This window comes from Anneissia japonica, unplaced genomic scaffold (genome assembly GCF_011630105.1).
Source record: "Anneissia japonica isolate Jap-2015-1 unplaced genomic scaffold, ASM1163010v1 scaffold287758_len931624_cov196, whole genome shotgun sequence".
NCBI lineage: Eukaryota > Metazoa > Echinodermata > Crinoidea > Comatulida > Comatulidae > Anneissia > Anneissia japonica.
Genome location: NW_022722245.1, coordinates 219,901 through 238,447, shown reverse-complemented (window position 1 = coordinate 238,447; position 18,547 = coordinate 219,901). Strand labels below are relative to the sequence as shown.

Below are 18,547 nucleotides of genomic sequence, written 5' to 3'. Positions count from 1 at the left end.
ATATGAATTATAAAAATTTAAAGCATTTAACCATCTTTATTAAAAAAAAAAAAAATAACAATTTTATTTTCTTCTCTACCTGGATGATTTTGGCAAAATTATATTTATATTCCGCTCTTCTTTGACGATCTTTAAAAATATAAGTTTGTAAAACAAGGTATACAAAAATCTAAGATTCCAAAACAGCAAAAGGTGCACTAATAGTGGAGTGGAGTTGAATGGCTTGGTGGTTAAGATAATTGCCTTCCAATCCCAGGGTTCTTGGTTTAATTCATCTTAGTGCTGCAGGATTTTTTTCTCATGACCAAAACAACTCCAATCCCTAAACCTCATATTGAGATTTAGTTCCGGATTTAGTTTGTGTTAGGCATTGTGTGTGCAAGTTGTTTTGTGAAAAGGATTGTCACCTATAAGTAGGATATATTCGCTATTGAAAATCCTAGGTGAATGTGTTGTGTGCCTAAATAAATAAAATTATAAATATTGAGGTGGCGAGAGTTGCGAGATTTTAAAATGATTTGGGTGAAAATGTGCTAATGTACCCACACAACTAGTCTAAAATTATAAAACAGCAAAAGGTGCACAGGGCATCAATCAGCAAGACAATATGGTCCAGACACCGTCCATGAGGTTCTAGCAGCCCCTGCCTCCAACTCTCCTATAATCCCATCAGGTGCATCACTGCTACCTCCATCAGGAAACTGGCCTATCATTATTCACTGTAAACTACAGTATACATCCCAGTTATGTCACCAGTTCTGTTGGGACCAGTGGCGGGCAAACCTAAATTGTGTACTTCCAATTTTTTTCAATGTCGGCCACACCCATTCTCTTTTATAGCACTACACAGTCTTCCTAATAGGCCTAATATTAGCCTTGGTTTTTCAACACCAACTATGATAGGTCTTGTTTTGTCAAAATGAGGGAATGCAACAGTTTGGAAAGGGATGGGGATAAAAACATGCGCCCGGCGCATTCTCTTACCTTACCACTAGAAATTTCCTGAGCACAAAAAAAATCCAGTCATGTGGGCCTATTAAGTAATCAAAAACAATGCCAATGCCAGAAATTCCCCGATGAGGAGTTCGAAACCCCCAAAATGGGCCTGCATTTACCTCAGCCCCACCATGGTTGGGGAAAATTTTTTAAAAAGACACCCCAAGATTCCTGGAAATGGCATTTTCAGATTGTAAAATTACATTTTCAAAGCTGGTGCCGTGATTGTTTAGACATCAAATCAGTTTCTCCCCCCCCCCCACCACTTAATCCTTCAACCCCTATAAGTCTCCCCCTCCCCATGTCGATACTTTACATCACTAGATACAGTGAGCTACAGAAAAAGCCAGACTCTTGTTAACAATGCCAGAGTAGGTGGTCATGAAGTACTAAAAATCGGATGAAAAAATAATTTTGAACAATGCTGCGACGGCCGCATCGATATATTTGGCAGGCCGAAGTTTGCCCGCGGGCCGGGGGTTAAATACTGGGGTATACATCAATTGAAAATACTGTAAACTTCATATGTACTTTATGATTTCAAATACATGTTTCAAGTAACTTTATTGGTCTTTATAATACAGTACAAAGAAAATCTTGTCAGCATCTTAATTTGGAAGTACTTGTACACCTATAATTATTATAGAACAAATATCCTCCAAATATTTCAAGAACATTCACAAAACAGCTGAGAGTATATTAGGGTATTTTTAAATAAATTTAATACAGTACACAAAATAATAGACTTGAATTCTCTATTTTTTTAAAAATTTCACAAAGTTAGGGGGTGGGGGAAAGGCCAGAAGGTCCCCCTTGGATTCACTTATGAATTAGATTAGTAGAGCACCTAAGTGACCCAGTTGTGCATTTTATTACCGAAGCATGAAACTTGGCACAAAATATCTTTCATATTATATGTAGATTTATAAAAAAAAAAGTTGTGTGCCATGTCTCTGATGCCTACTATGGCCACCATTTTGAATTAAAGAAGGTCACCACTAATGTATCTTATTTCTACATTATTCCATATTTGCAACTTTCATTGAATTTTAAAAATAATTACTCTATAATGTTAGGAATAAATTATATTATCAGTAGAACTTTAGAACTCCCCTTTATGTGCTGATTCCTATGACTAAATCAGCTTTTTTTTTGTCTGGTTTACCAATACAGTACTCAATTATTGTCTTTATCTGGGATGGTTATGTAATCATCACTATAGTAAATTATGTCTTCATTGTCATGGATCAGAGATGGTAATACCTGCTACACAATCCATTTAAAATATGGCAACTCAACAATACATTTTCTTCACCATCATGAGAACTGTTTGATTACATATGGCGCTGTAAGGAAACAAACAATTTGCATCTTATTACAATTTTTAGGTTAATAAACATATATAATTAAAATTTGTTTTCTTAATCACATTCTCAGTCAACGCTGGAATAAAATATGTGATGTCTTTGCAAAATGTGGACAATGCAAACAAATAGATAAATAACAACAGTGCTCTAAATAATAGGACCATCAGATACAGGAGTCCCAAGTTGGAAGGATCACCCTTCTGGGAGATCTATTTAAATTAGCTTTCTTAACATGCAAATATTGTGAATTCGTAGGAGATTGGTTGTTTTTCAGGAGATATATACATATATACATACATATATACGTCTACATGTGTGTGTATATATACTGTACATGTGTGTGTATGTGGTTTGGATTGGGTTGGATTTATTCGGTGTAAACCCAAAGGATAACCCACTATAGTCTGAAGAAGACTTATTTCCAGTGGGATCCTTAATCTAGTGTTGAGTGAGCAGTACACCGACAGAAAATCCCTACTGTTTTCTGAATAGTGTACAGCGTTCCTTAACATGCACACAGGCCATAATGCACACAGGACCAACAGCTTAAACGTCTCATCCAAAAGACGGTGTGCTATTGTTACTTCCATTTCAAATATAGACACTAATAAAATTATACACAGTTGACGAAGTATAGGAGCGTAATTTTATTAGTTATGTATACTGTATATTTTCGTGAAACTTACCTACTCTGAGAGTTACAACAATTGCTGCAAAAGTTCCCACATTCACCCAGAATGCCTTGCGCATTTTCTGCTGTTCTTCTTTTGGGTCAACCTTTGGACCTACTGGCATGCGAATCATTGTGTTATCTTGAATATGAAACTCTGTAATCAAATTGTACGGAATTTATTAGTGAAACAAATATAGGTAAAGGTAAAGGCAGGAGAATAATCCATAACTCGCAGCATCAATGTTCTAAATTGCATATGGGCGTTGTCTGTGACCTAGTTGCATAAAGAGGCACTTTCGTACAGTACTTCACTTAAATAGTAGCTTCATATGCACATCATCAAAAGGGTTACGGTACATCCATGGACCTCAGCCACCATTGTTGTTACCTGAGTTGGAGTGAGAAAATGTTCAGAATTATAGCCCTCAGTAGAAGCCTGAAAATTTTCATAACCAACTTTTTTTTATAGCAGAGTTCACTGAACAAAATGATAGGATTCTTCTCCAATGGGAGTCAGTAGCAAAACGGCAATAACCAAAATAGCAATGATAAGATAAGAGTCAGTAGCGTAACTAGTTTCTGAGGCGCCCTGGTTTGAGAGTACCGTCGGGGCCCTTGACACACAAATCCATACTAATACCGTCCTCCACTAAACATCATTCTGGTGCGAATGGGAGTCAGTAGCGTAACTAGTTTCGGTAAAAGGAATGTATAATACTATATATATTATACTTTTACTAAAATTATTCTCTGTATGTATATATCTGTTTGGACATTATTATTCCAGAGTCCCCCCAACAGGGGTCTTTTTTTCCCTGATTTTCAAGTCAATATGGACCACTTTCAAACTGGGCCCGATGGTTCTGAAAATGTGCATGATCATCCTTGGCTCGATCGTCTCTAATTCAAAGGAGTTGTCTTCGTCAGCCGACGGTTGCGTACGACGCACAGAGTGCCCTGCTTTACAAAACAAAATGTAGGGACATAGACGGTAGCTGGTCAAAATGCCAATAAACCAAAACAGCAATGACCAAAACGGCAATAACCAAAATAGCAATGATAAGTACCAAAATGGCAACAGATCAAAACGGCAATGACAAGACAAAAACAGCAAAGGAGCAAAATCAATGCCAAGAGCAAGTGCAGTCAGGCGCGGGCCGCAGATTATAAGTTTATTTATTTGAATGTTTACTGCTTCTATATTGTGTTCTCTTTATTATTATAGAATTTGTATGTTGTTATTATTATTATTATTAATATTATTATTATTATTGTTGTTGTTGTTACTGTTATTATTGTTGTTGTGCTGCATTTTTTACTTTTATGACATAAATTGTTTAAGCCTCATTTTGTCTATATTTTGAAGTTTTATTTATTTGAATGTTTACTGTTTTTATATTGTTTCTCCAATCTTTTTATTATTGAATTTGTATGTTTTTATATTGATACTAGGCTTATTTATTATTATTATTATTTTCATTTTATTATTATTATTATTCTTATTATTATTATTATTATTATTATTATTATTCAGATTCATTTTATTCTGCTTTTATATTGTCACTGATTAAATCTAACATTGTTCCATCAAGAGTCAGCTGTCAAGCAGTTTTCTGTAAGTATATTTCGAACAACTTTAATTGAATTTAAATTGTAATTTTGATATAAAATAACCATTTATGTAATATAAATAAAAAACACATGTATAGTTGTTCGGTATCCTATCATTTCGGTTGTGCCTTCATTCGCTCTATTTTTGTTATGCATTTTGGTCGCTACATATAACGCGCCAAAGGTGCGACCGAGAATCTGGAACAAGGGAGCTAAGCAGTATAGTATTTTTATAAACACAAAATTTATCAAACATTAGTTGACTAACAATTATTTGTATTACTGTACTATAATATTATAGTTATTATTCATGTTAAATGTATCACTTGCTGTTATTTTTCTTCTTTTTTTTTTACAGCAACAACGAAGTGTTGCAAAATCGTTAATGTTTGTATTGATATATATTTTATTAATGCTTATATTCAATGGATAATAGTTTTTCATACATTTGTTTTCTTGTCTGTTACATTTCCATTTATCTTGAATGTTCTGATCATGTTTATAATTTGAATAAATAAACATACTGAATGATATATACAGTATTTTCATATCTATTTTAAATATAAAATTTTCAATATATTTATAATGAAGCACCGTACATTTTAATGGCCCATTTCAGACTTCTCTTATATTCATAACCCCAACAAAATCACTTTTGCTAGTCCTATTCTATAGTTGCACTAGAATTTAATTTCCCACAAAATAGATTCCCATGGTACTCTTGAGGTGAAGCAGGCACCAGGTTTGTATTTTCTTGTTTGTTTTATTTCCATTTTTTATACATTCTGATGTTTATTAAATACATAGTAAAATGCAGCTTTAATATGTACAGTAATTTTAAATACATGTTAATAGCCATTCCACGGTTTCGGGCGTCCTTCTAAAGCAAATTCACTACTTCGAGGCCTATTCCTGTACCAGTTGCCTGGTAACTAACCATAAAAATTGGAAAGAAATTTTCCCACAACCAAGGTTCCCACGGTGCTCATGAGGGTATACAAGAAGGCGTATTCTTTTTACGCCGCCTTCAGGAATGTGGACGCATTATGCTATAAAGACAGAAGTAGGTCAGATGCTAAATATAGATGACTAGATTTTTAGCAGGTCATGGCAATGGCAGTGAAGGTGTCCAAGTGCGTTCACCTACTTCGATGTCACCATTAACTTCGATTCATCTATCTGATGATCATACTTATAAAAAAAATACAAATATAAATTGTAAAATATAGTTAATGGAATGTACAAATACATATATTTTAATATTCTGATATAACAGTATATTTGATTAAACAAATTAAATCATAATCGTAACAACGCTCCTACGCCTTGATTTTGAATAATTCAAAAATTAATAAATAAAAATATGTACTTGACTTTTCACTTCTGGACCGTAAGAAGAAAATGAACACGCTAAAAGCATATTCAAATTAATTGCAATTAATAACAATCGTATAAAACTTGAACAACAATCATACTAAAAAAAGAAAGTATTATGCCTATGATAGTCAAGTATCATAAAAAAGACATCATTAAAATTAATACCAATTCTGAAACACACACACAAAAAAAAACTTTAAAAATGCAAAACCCTTTAAAAATTTCTTTACAAACATAAAGTACTAATGCGTACATTGGCGTTCCTAACTGCGGCTGTTTATTGCAACCGAAATGCATAACAATACGGCGCTACCAAAATCTGTATTACGCAAACTTTTATTGCCATTTTGACTTATTGCCGTTTTGGTCATTGCCGTTTTGAGTAGAAAGCAAGTAGACTAGTAGGCTAGACCTTGTGTTTGGCCTAGCTTGGTTAGTAGGCGCCTTCTTCTAGCCTAGGCGGCAGAGCAGTCTTTTTTAGTAAGTACCTACTCTAGGCCTAGCCTCCTTGCCTAGGCTACTACCTAGGCCTAGTGTAGTTGTAGTAGTTCTTTTTATTGTTAGTCTGCCCGTTCAATAGCCTTGTCTGAACCAGTATATACATTTTTCATCATTTTGATATACAAATTACAGTACATTTAATATTATTACTTCTTTTACAGGGCTATATACTGTAATAACTCTTACTTACAGTTTGGAGACCAGCGTGTAAATGCAACGAAATTGAGAGGTCAGCAACGAAAATGAACGATGAATATCGCATCCACTGAGTGTTGTTGGACACGCTCTCTCAATTTTCATTCTAGAAGCTGATTGGTAAATGCTTCTGTTATTTTACTATGGTCCAATCAGCAATGATCACTAATATTAAAGTTACTAAAGAACAAAAACAGATGTGATTTTTGTTTTAGAAGCGCTGACTTAAGGCTGGGCAACAAGAACGGGTAAGAACGAAAGGTTAGCTTAAAATTATTTCAGTCGTAAAGTTTTCTTCACCCAAACCATATTATAGCTAAGCCCGGAGCCAATTTTGATAGAAATTGTAATTCTTTATAGCTAACAAACATAACAGCAGCAGTACACTGATAATTGATTCTGTCACGGTCTCGCTCATCTATGTAATGTAATATGAAACCCTTCTTCTTTCAATTTAAGTTTCATTACTGAAATGAAAAGTGTATTCATAGATAGGGCAAGGAGGTGATGTGGCCAGTCAATGAATGATGCAGTGCTTAGGGCATGTACAATTCTTTTGTGTGATGTGAAATAATTGCATGAACTGATGAATAATTTTTTCTCTAACTAGTATTTTCGTCTGTCTATCACAGAAGCCAGGGGTGGCGAAAGTGGTCTGGAAGGTCAGGATCCCACCACAAAATATTTTGCTTAGGTTTAAATATTATTTTTATCTAGAGTAATAAATATCATAAGTCAGTGGTGACATCATCACTTTCATTTGCAGTGAATTTTCCTACTGTATCCCCGACTTATCACCAGGGAGATGTAAAAAATAATTATCACTATCAATAGTAATTTTTTGCATCTCGTGTGCAAAAAGCTCAAAGCCTGGGTGATTTTACTACAGTCCATCGCGATGGAATATTCTGTTGCTAGGCCAAGCTATGAACGCACACAGCGAACCTGACAAATCTCGCTCTATGGTGCTGGTTAACACAAATGAGGCCAAAACTGTCCTAGACAAGGCATAGAAATTTGGCATACTGGTTATGGGATTATAAAAGAACTGAGAAAATAAGACATGCTGAAATGATTCATAATAATGTTTACACCTTCATTTTAATCTATTAAACAAATGATATACTGTACACATGTTAGGTGACTTTTATTGCTTTAATACAAACCAAAATGAATGGGGTGCAAGCTGATGGAGCTTGGTAGGCAATGATCTTTTGAGATAAATGCCAACTGGCTGATTGACCTCTGCACTGACCCTGATTTTAATGTGCTTGGGCAACAATTGTTTAGGCTTTAATTAGAATTCTTGTGTAGGCTACAGTACTGCAGGGGTGGAAGAAGCATTGGAGATGAGTCCAAACCAATTTTAGTCTACCACTGTTTTGAACCTCTAGATGCCAGGAAAGAACACTATTTTTAAGGCAGCAGAGGGTGTTATAAAAATTTTTAAAAACATTTTTATTTTTCTGAAATTTCCACTTTTTCATGGTGGCGGGTGCGCTAATTGGCCAAAATTAAATACAGTACTGTACTGAGAATTCCATACTTTTTCACAATAACAATATGGGCTGTGCAAAATCTATGGTCCACTGATTATATTAATATTTCTAATTCTAATAAAGAATGAAATAAGTCAAATTGTATGTGTTTGAATTAAGATAATTTGTTTATGAAACACACTTTGTTTTGATTTGATTTGTGCATGACGGTTTAAATATTTCATTCATCCTTGGCAAAAAAGAAGTATTGTATTCAATTCTTAGAATATTTTCGGTCTGTCAATCTTGGCCAGTGCATAGATATTTTTTTTCCCTAATCATTTTTCAATCCTCATTATCGTCATTCATATCATCATCATTCATAATAAATTTATAATTATTAGGTCATAATACTAATTTTAATGTTTAATATCCTTATCATATTATCATTTCCCAAAATGTATTCCTTCACTAAATACAGTAAACACTAAACTAATGAATCAATTTAATGGGTTTGACCTGTAGTAATAATTTTTCAATAATTAGAATATTGTATTATTTATAGATTTGTAAATTGATATCTAATTATATCTAATAATTATATTATTGATTATACACATATTACACAACTGTGTATTGTAGTGGAAATGAGGTGATTCCGTTGCAATGGCAGGCCAATGCATTATATACCCTGTGGAGACAAAGTGTGGTTACCATATGAAACTCGGCAAGAAGTGAAATTGGGAAACTGCACTTCAGCATTGTTATTGATTTATGTATAAAATCGTGCATTGAAACTATTATTGAATTAAATATCTGATAAAGATTTTTTTTAAAAGTTGTTCACTTAAATCTAGGCTCCGAAAGACAAAAAAGGTTTTTGATATGTGTATCCAACTGATATATTCTAAGAAACAAAAAGATTGTTTGACTAAAAACTTGGGAACGGTTAATGAGATACAGGACTGCTGAGTTTTTCTTTACAATAAAAAAGGAAGTTGAATAAATTGCAAATATGTAGTACACCTATGATATTGAAATATTTGGTCTCATATACTATTTGGTGAAAAATCTATCTTTACTGTATGGCAACCTTATGTTTGACCTCCTCCGACATGTCAACTGATTTTTGCACTTGGTTATGTCAACATGACCTTGATCATGAAAAATAAACAGAGTGTTATGATTGGCTGATGGGTTGTTTCCCCTCTGAGAAGCTTCCTTCAGTCCATGTAGATCAGATTCTAATGTAGGCCTAATTGTTATAAATATGTCTGATTAATTATTAGTACAAAAACATAGTTGAAATTTTAATATATTTTTTGTAATTAATATAAATAAATAAATAAATACAAATATGAATATAGATACCAAGGCTGTAGTGTTACTGGTGAAGGTGATGTGGAGAGTTTTAACCAGTACTGTATCCAACCCTGTGAAAGTTGGTGTAATTTCAGTCTGTAGGTTGAGAGTGAAGATTATTTCACAGTAATTTTGCATTGAACTGCAGTAGCTATAACGGTTTAGATAATGCAAATTGCATTAAACTAACAATTGTTAATTACCATTTTTAAATTTTAAAAATATTATGTAGAATGACAAGGCACCTTTGCTTGGACACATTTTTAAGACAATCCAAGCATCGAATATTACCAAAGTTTTCTGTCAAGCCAAAAAGGGTAATAGTAAGTGGCAAGACTGGTCAGTAAGCTTCTTAAATATTAATGAGGTTTGAAATTAATTACCTTATCAGTAAATTACTGGTATCTTTGCAATGTAATCTCGAGCAAGGACCGAAGTGTGCCCTCAGTTACTTTCACGCTAAACATTCACTTTTTCTTTTTTCATCACAATATTATTTCATTTTCTCCTTTATAATCTAGATTCTTTTCATAGAACAATTTTGATAAATAGGAAAAAAAATGTTTTTCCTTGCCCTCTTTAAAAATAAATTTTTCTAAACAAGTTTAAATGAAGTTTGACCGTTAATACACAAGCTCAGTTCACTTTTTCTGTTTAAGATCTTGTCTATATAAATATTCTCCAAAGATTCAATAGTGATCAAAGATGCAGTTTATATTTTCTCCTTTATAATCTAGATTCTTTTCATAGAACAATTTTGCTAATTATGAAAACAAAAAAATGTTTTTTCTTGCACTCTTCAAAAATAGAGTTTGCAATTTAGTTTAAAGAAAGTCTGACCCTAAATACACAAGCAGTCTACTTTCTCAGTTTAAAATCTTGTGTCTAAATAAATATTCTCCAAAGATTCAATAGTGATCAAAGATGCAGTTTACCCAAATTATTTTTGTTATTAAAATTGTAATCATTGTATCACTGTTAATCATTTATTAATTTAATGCATTTTTCAGATTACAGTGCAAGGAAAGGAAGAGAACCACCATGCTGCGGACAGTTATCCCAATTGTTGCTTGTCTTGTTTTGTTCTTTGTCAAAGGTAATTTTCAAAACAAATTGCCACATCAAGAAGAAACTTGAAGAAATCAGTTGTCAAATGTTTCACTTACTACAGCCTTTCAAAACTAGACGTAATATTTCTGGGTTGTCAATTTTTTAGTGCATTGTTTGATGATTGTCTCATTTCTCTCTCTGTACTTAAACCCTCTCTGCTTCCTCACAGAGTTCACAAAAGCAAAGTCACTCTCTCTCTCTCCCATTCTAAGTCAGTCTATCTCTCCTGGTTATTACACTCTTTCATTGACAAGTTTAGAAGACTATGGAATAACCTTCCACAGTGTGTTATTGATTCCACCACTAAACAAACTTTCAAGCATTGCCTAAGTTTTATGTTAACTGTTTGTTGTGACTTTTTTTCTCTCTTTTGTTTCTTTTGGCATGTCTGCTCTTCTTGTATAGCGTTTCGCTGCTAAGAATTTTTTTTATATAAAAAAAGTGAACATACCAAAAAATATGATGACTAGTTATGAAACAACTGTTATTTACAGAATCTATACCAATGCTGCTTAAATATTTCTAGTCCATTAAAGATACACACAGAATACAAAAGATAATATGCAAACCATGTACATGTAGAAAATATGCCTAGTTTAACTAATGCCAAACATTTAACATAATGTTCCTGTGATTTCTTAAATTAATAGTTCATGTGATTTTAAAAAGTGTAGGGCCTAACTCCATATCTAGGCTTTTGTATTATGATTAATTATATTGATAAGGTAACTCACAAAACAATTAATGACCCATTAATGATGATGACTTAACCCACCAAAAATTTCCTGTGACCCAATTTTTTGGGATGTGACCCATAGTTCTTTTAAAGAAATATAAAAACAATTGGTTGGAGTAAGCCTAAATCTCATTACCACGCAAAGGTGTGTTGAAATGAAAACCAGTAAATTGAATGACAATACATTCTGGTTTTTATAAGTATAATTAGTGGTCCTTCAGGTGGCATACCTCAGGTGACTATGGACTCTAGTCCCAATAACATTAATTCCTTTATCCACCCTTGGTCTTAATTGATATCAAGATCACAATGATTAAATGCCCTCATAATTAGGTTATGATTAAACATAAAATTAAAAAATAATTATCAAACAGTGTTTAATTGGATTATGTTGTGTAGGTGAGGCTAAAAGTAAGAAGAATGATGTTGGCTGTGACACCGAGTGGACTGGCTGCAAAGTGAAGGACGGACGATGCATATGCCACTCAAAGATTGCCTGTGAAAATCCATTTGAATATAGCACTGAGGAAGAATGCAAACAAGATCTTTTCTGTAAGTATTTATATACATGGTTTAAAGTTAATATTGTATCCTTGATCAAGTATTTTATTTCCCCAAAGTTTGTAGTAGGCCTATCAGGGGCGCAGCCAGGGTAAAATTTGAGTGGGGGGGGGGGTCAAGCCTAAGTGGGGGGAAAGGACCCCTGAGCCCCTCTGACTGCGCCCATGCCTATGTGGTTATTTTCAGTGAAACAAAGTAATCAAGTAATATTGACGTCTTCAGATCATAGAATAGAAACCAATGAATTTCTTTTTTTCTCTCCCAGAAGTGTAAATAAGCAGGATGTTGTGTATTTTTGTGATAGAGTATAGTGTGGGTAGTTATCCCAAAGTCTGACAATCTGTCTGGAAGACCAGCAGGATCCAGGATTAAGCAGTTCTGAGAAGTTTTAAAGAACTTTACAAAATCTCATCTAAGATTACTTAACAAGCCCACTAACAAGCTCACACCAAAGGGGATCAGACTCTCTTAGGACAAAGAGTTCCACTTCAGAGAAGTTTGATACAGTATGACAACATTTATAATATATAGTTGTTTATGTTCATTTATATTGGTAACACATTGCTAAGTTTTTTTTTCTTGCTTTATTTCCATATACTGTAATAATATTATGTAATCATGAAATATGTAACAAAAGCTCACGTTGTGTGTTGATTTGAGTTCAAGGAGGCAAACTGCTAATCAGATTTCCTACAGTCTGCTAACAAATTTCATGAGGCAGAAAAAATCTGGAAAACCCTCCCTACTCCATACACATAGTGATTTCTGTTTAGATTTTAAATTGATTCCTCTCATTACTCATGCTGCTTATGTAATATGTTTTTTCTGAGAATCTTGAAAACTCTTATATTTTCACATAGATGATGTATGTGCTGAAAATCCTTGCAAACATGGTGGACAGTGCGTTCAGTTGGACAACAAAAAGTATCGCTGCATGTGTGAAGGATCACTTTATTATGGCAAGAATTGCCAGAAAAGTAAGTAAAATAAACCTATATTTATAGGGTTTCATCTCTATTGAGACTTGGTGAAGGAATTGTTTTGGGGTTGGGTGGGGGATTCTTTAAAATACCTCTAGACATAATTCTCAAAGAAGAACATTTTCTTTTACAAAAATATGTGTGTAATAAGTTGATTTCAAATTATAGAAATATAAAATTTGATCTTTGGCCAGTTATAGCCCCTTCTGCCACTAAGGAATGACAATTTTATGAAAAAAGAATTAAATTCTTTTTATCACTTACGCTCCTGCCTTGAAAATACCATAAAATATCCATATTTCTTATAATTTTATAAATTAAAAGCACTCCAATCCCATTACTCCATTGTTTACATTCATCAATAACATTATTTTGCTTTTGGCAATACCATTTTGTTAAATAAGAAAATAAAGTTTTACTTTTCTTCCAACCTCTTCTGCCAATATTTTGATTGTATAAATAATAATTAAATTGTAAGGAAATTAAAGTGCAGTATTATATCAAGAATTACATTCTTGTAAATTTACTAATAGGATTTTTATATACCTGTATATAAAATATTTAATGTTTTGTAATTTTAAATATTTTTAAAAATTTATAAGGACTTTACCTATTTTTATGGATTTGTAAGTTTTGAATGTTTGTAAAAAGGTTTGAAAACAGTGTTGTTAATTTAATTTTTCCTATAAGATTTTACTCTTGATATTATTTTTTTTATTTTGTTGTCATTTTACTCTTAATTTAGCGCATTGATGATGTTCTTTTTGGATAAACCAACCAGAATATTATATTAAAAAAGTCTTGCCTCCGTCATGGTTGGGCTGAGGTTGGTGTGAACACAATACCTCTCAACCTGGTAGATACTTACCGTGTGTTTTTACACCGAGTGCTCTATAATCTTGTGACGGTTTTTTGACATTTTACACTGATGACCAGATCATGTGACCACATCATGGTTGTTAATTGTATCCATTTTTTCCATTAAATAAATAATGTATTGTAATTTTAATTTTATAATATTATAAAATATTTTTAACCTGGCAGTTACATTGTAGCTTCTGTGCTATACTGTTGTATTACAATAAGAGAAACAATTAACAATAAATATTGTTGTTTTTTTTTTCATTCAACCTTTCAGAATGTCCATTTGATCTGTCCACTCTCGATGATGCTGAACAAATCCAAGCAGAAGCATGTTTTTATTTTTAAATTATCTTATACTGGTTCCAATAGTGTATACTTGCATATAAGACAAGGTTTAAAATAGCAAATTACAATTGCAAAAAATTTTAGGTTTTTAAAATCATGTTCGTCTTTTGTGCAGATCGTCCCTAACACACAAATTTACTACAGCAATGAAGCTACTAAAATATTAGTAGGCCTATGAATGAATGCAATTTTAAATAAGGGGAAATAAGCTTTTAACTTTAAAATCTCTTAAATGGTATAATGTATTTGGAAGATTAACCCTGCAGTTAATCTTCCAAATCAGTTACAATCTGTAAGTCAAAAAATGTTTCAATGGCATTTTGGATTCGACAAAGGTGTAGGTAACCATGGTTTAGTGATTAGGCTTCCATCAATGTGTCCCCAAAGCTACTTTCCAACTAAGGCTCAAGCCAGCCCCAACTCAATCCTGGTGTAGGTCTTGTGCCTCGTGTGAATATGTAGAGTGCACACTATACAAGGTTTAACCTTGTGAGCCAGCGGGAAATTGTCAAGCGTTAAAATTGCATCGCTACCTGTAAATGGTAATATTTTTTACCACAAACTTCAGTGAGAAAATAAATAAATCCAGTGTAAACCAAGGGTCATTCTGGGTAGGCCTATCTTGCCTGGGTTGAGAGCACATTCAAGCCGGGGTGAGTCATCCTTGGCTGGTTAATACTACATATTTCTCAACTCCACTGAAGCAATCCTGGTTTGACTCTTCTGGGATTTGATGCTATAATTTTTATATACCAGCTGTTTTATATACAGTATGCTTACAGTCTCAGACCTGATAACAGTGGAAAACGCATTGTTCGTAAATGGTTTAATACTTAATCTTTGCTCAGACTCCAGAATCGGTGTGTTTTAGCCAAAATAAACACTAGGTGTTTCTGATACAGTACCTGGTACCCCAGAACAACGAATATAAACACAGGAAACTCTTAGAATTCAGGAGCAACTTGATAATTCCACTTCAGGTATTAAATACTATAATATATGTATTATTAAAGTAGAAAACATTTACATTATATAGTTATATCTGCTAGCTAAAACTTTATTTATGAATTAGTAAAAATAAATGAAAATATAATTGGCAACAAAAGTGGCATGACATTTATTCATTCAATATTTTAAATTGACAGCATTCAATCCTTTGCAGAGGAAAATACGCAGCTTTTTTGGAGTGTTTGTGCATAATGTTGTTTACTTGTTTTGAAAATTTAACTTGCAAAGTGTTTTGCGAATGCTAAAAAAATACTGGCCTCCACGACACTTTTCTAGAAGAGTTAGGCCAGTATCTGGAGCCTGATTAGGCACTGCCAGTCTTCATTTGGACACATGCTAGTAGAACTATACAATTCTACGCTAGCTCTTGATTCACAAAGCAGTAATTCCAGATCTTATAAACCTGTTATTCAAACTTTTTGGCTGGGTTGAAGCCTCTGGTCGTAAATACCATATCATCGTGGGTTAATGCAAGTCTCCTGGAAATTGCCATTGCAAGCAAAAGTCTCTCGCAAACTAACTCATCTACAAATTTGGAATGTTTGCAATTTTTGTACTACTGTTACATTAACATTGTAACATTCACTGATCAACACTCATCACCCCTGTTTCAAGAGAGCTCCACTGACTGACTTCCCATTGATTTATGTACAGTATATGTTGAAGGTCTAGCTTCTTACTTTCAAAGCACTTTTCTTTAAACAACCAGATTGCATTCAACTTACATTTATGTTCCTGGATGTACCCTCTGTTTATGTTATACTTTTTTGCTTACTGTTCCCCTTGCTGCCTCCAAAACAATTGGCCGTAGATCATTTTCTTTTACTGCACAAACAATGTGGAATTCACTCCTCAAACATGCACATTGATATTGCATTGCACATCGCTCAACTATATGACGCTATATGTGGCAAAGACAACACTTGTTGCAGAAATCTATTTTTAGTTATTAATACAGGGTTAAAGATGAAAATGAGAGCTATAAAATGGTGAAGGAATCATTTAAATGCAACTTTTCCTTATGAAGTTAAAAGTATTTAAATATACACTCGGTTTAAAGAACAATATTTGAGAAATCTGCCATCAAAGTTTATGATTCCAGGCAGAAACCATCACCAAATTGTTAAAAATTGTTGTTTTAACATTGAAAATGGGGTGAAAATAACAGCGTATCATGGTGTATTATATAAACTAACCTTTATATGGTGTATATAAAGGTTAGTTTAGTGCAGTAAACAGGATATCAAAAATGTTTCATTTCAGCAAGTATTGCGACGAGTGACTGGTTTGGCTTGTCTTTGACACATATATAAATTAATATATTAACAGTAATAATAATGACAATACGTTTGTAGACATCAAGTATTTATTTCAAGAGAATGATAGCACAATTGAACACATTCAACATACTGTACATGAAACACACATCGTGTTGCAATCCTGCAATCTAACACAATCTTCTCCTCAAAAAAAAAATACAATGTGCCTATAGGGAATGCTGTAATATATATTAATTTTTTAAAATTTAAGCCAAACACCAGAGGAAAACATATTTTGATAAGTTGTACAACTGATTTTTCTAAGACACCGAAAGGGTGTTTGAAGAAATAACCAAGAATGAATAAGAGATAAGTTATTGAATATTTAAAAATTGGGTGGAAAACAAGCAATGCAATTTTTTACCACAGTTCTTATCAAGTATTCACAAATCTGTATCTTATCTACTCCTAATTATTTCTTCAAACCCTTCAGTGTCTTAGAAAAAACAGTTGAACATTGTATAATTTACCCCTGGAACCTGGCTTTGACAATTTCTGAAAATGTAATAAACATTAATTCCCATCCCACTGCACCATTTTACAATAAATAACAAATAGATTCACCAGGAAAAATGTCAAACAGCCACCAACCACTAAAGCAGTATAGATATTCATAGGAAACAATAACACCTTTTTGGAATGTACTTGATAATACTGCTCACCTATTCACATAATGCCACTCTACCAACACATCACTAATACATTCCTCACTGTTTTGCTCCTTCCTATGTGTATAAAATATTTCATCTTTTTTAAGCTCTGTAAAATAAAATACAGTATTACGCTCAAATCTTGCAAACTTGGAGAATTCTAGTAACATCAAGATCCAAATTTTACACAAGCTCACACTATTACATGGACAGCATACAGCAGAGAATAATCATGTTTTTCTAATTTTCTTTTCAACTGATATTATAGCTCTCCAAGCTTCAGAATAATTTAGTTGATACTTATTTTTGAAAATAAGCAAAATGGTCAATGCGAAATGTCATAAGTCATATTTTCTTCCCATGCACAGCCCTACTCCACAATAAAATACACATGATATGTTTTTGTACATTAGTAGTTTGGAATGAACTTCATTATTTTTGCTTATAGTAAGCATAAGCTCAGTAGATATGTAATTGAGATAGGGCATTCTTGCATGAGGCAACACACACCTACTTGGGCAAGAATTGAGGGGTTTTTTTTTTATCTTTTCACTATAATTATTTTTAACTCGCAACTGCTTTTTTTTCTTATAAACACAAATAACTTAGATAAAAATACTCATAGTTATAATTTTTTTGTGCAGTATTTAGCTTTTCATGCTTGATTACAGATGATATTAAAAATAGAACTTGCCTCCACCATCACAGATCTGCACAATTTTAAGGCCAGATTATAAATCTTAATGTGTGGGTTTTTGACTAGAAATTGACAGTACATAAATATGTGCATTTGAATACATTTATTTTTTATAATATAGAATAGGAAATACTGAACTATAATAATAATTGAAAATGAACTATAATAATAATTGAAAATGCATTAAACAAAAGCATGTTTGTATAGAACTACCATCCTTGTTACAAACAGCACCTACCCTGAAAAAATGTACAAAAACTTGATACAAAGTACCACAGATTTAGTCTTAACATAGACCAGGATGAAAGGTCCTTCATTTTACATAGGTACGTTGCTAAAAAGATAAGAGACGGACTCTCCATTATGCGTTCTCCTGATAGCCTCGGCCAGGATCATAGATATATCAATTACCTAAAAAGAAAGACTGAAGTGAGCTGCAAGCGTGAAAAAATAAACTCAGGATTCATAAACCATGTGATACATAATACTCCACTTCATACTTTTAAATGTATTTCTTCCACATCAAATAAAACAATAAAATCAAATTAAAAATTTTAAAAAGCTAAAAGATCATAAAAACAATGAACCTCACAACAGTGACAGTGCCAGCAACAGCAGAGGGGCTTAAACCCCCCATCGGTCTGGTCAAGCCCCCACCCCATCGGCCAAAGCTCGTCGGGCAGTCAGACCAAAAAAAAAAAAAAAAAAAAAAAGGCC

At 33.1% G+C, this 18,547-nt stretch overlaps 2 protein-coding genes and 1 long non-coding RNA gene across 3 annotated transcripts in view; 1 reads left to right on the top strand and 2 right to left on the bottom strand.

The window, feature by feature from the left end:
- Positions 1–1,522: 1,522 nt before the first annotated feature.
- Positions 1,523–6,847, bottom strand: LOC117111799. Its single transcript, XR_004445922.1, has 3 exons — positions 6,716–6,847; positions 3,050–3,190; positions 1,523–2,342 (listed from the first exon to the last, which is right to left on the bottom strand). It is a non-coding gene; the product is annotated as an uncharacterized LOC117111799 (long non-coding RNA).
- Positions 6,848–6,901: 54 nt separating this feature from the next.
- Positions 6,902–14,418, top strand: LOC117111798 (delta-like protein 4). The gene is made up of 5 exons (XM_033254786.1): positions 6,902–6,968; positions 10,571–10,656; positions 11,806–11,958; positions 12,828–12,944; positions 14,086–14,418. The coding sequence occupies exons 2-5, from the start codon at positions 10,602–10,604 to the stop codon at positions 14,154–14,156; spliced, it is 396 nt and encodes a 131-aa protein (XP_033110677.1). The 5' UTR covers positions 6,902–6,968; positions 10,571–10,601; the 3' UTR covers positions 14,157–14,418.
- A 2,796-nt stretch (positions 14,419–17,214) lies between these two features.
- Positions 17,215–18,547, bottom strand: part of LOC117111794 (ribose-phosphate pyrophosphokinase 2) — a 9,497-nt gene continuing 8,164 nt past the window's right edge. The window contains exon 7 of the mRNA XM_033254784.1: positions 17,215–18,241. Within this exon, the coding sequence (XP_033110675.1) occupies positions 18,149–18,241 (93 nt within the window). The 3' untranslated portion in view covers positions 17,215–18,148. The remainder of the gene's footprint in view (positions 18,242–18,547) is intronic.

Coding starts and splice junctions, on each gene's coding strand:
- LOC117111798 (XM_033254786.1), top strand. CDS start 10,602: ATGCTGCGGACAGTTATCCCAATTGTTGCTTGTCTTGTTTTGTTCTTT. Junction 10,657..11,805: donor TGTTTTGTTCTTTGTCAAAG/GTAATTTTCAAA, acceptor TATGTTGTGTAG/GTGAGGCTAAAAGTAAGAAG. Junction 11,959..12,827: donor ATGCAAACAAGATCTTTTCT/GTAAGTATTTAT, acceptor ATTTTCACATAG/ATGATGTATGTGCTGAAAAT.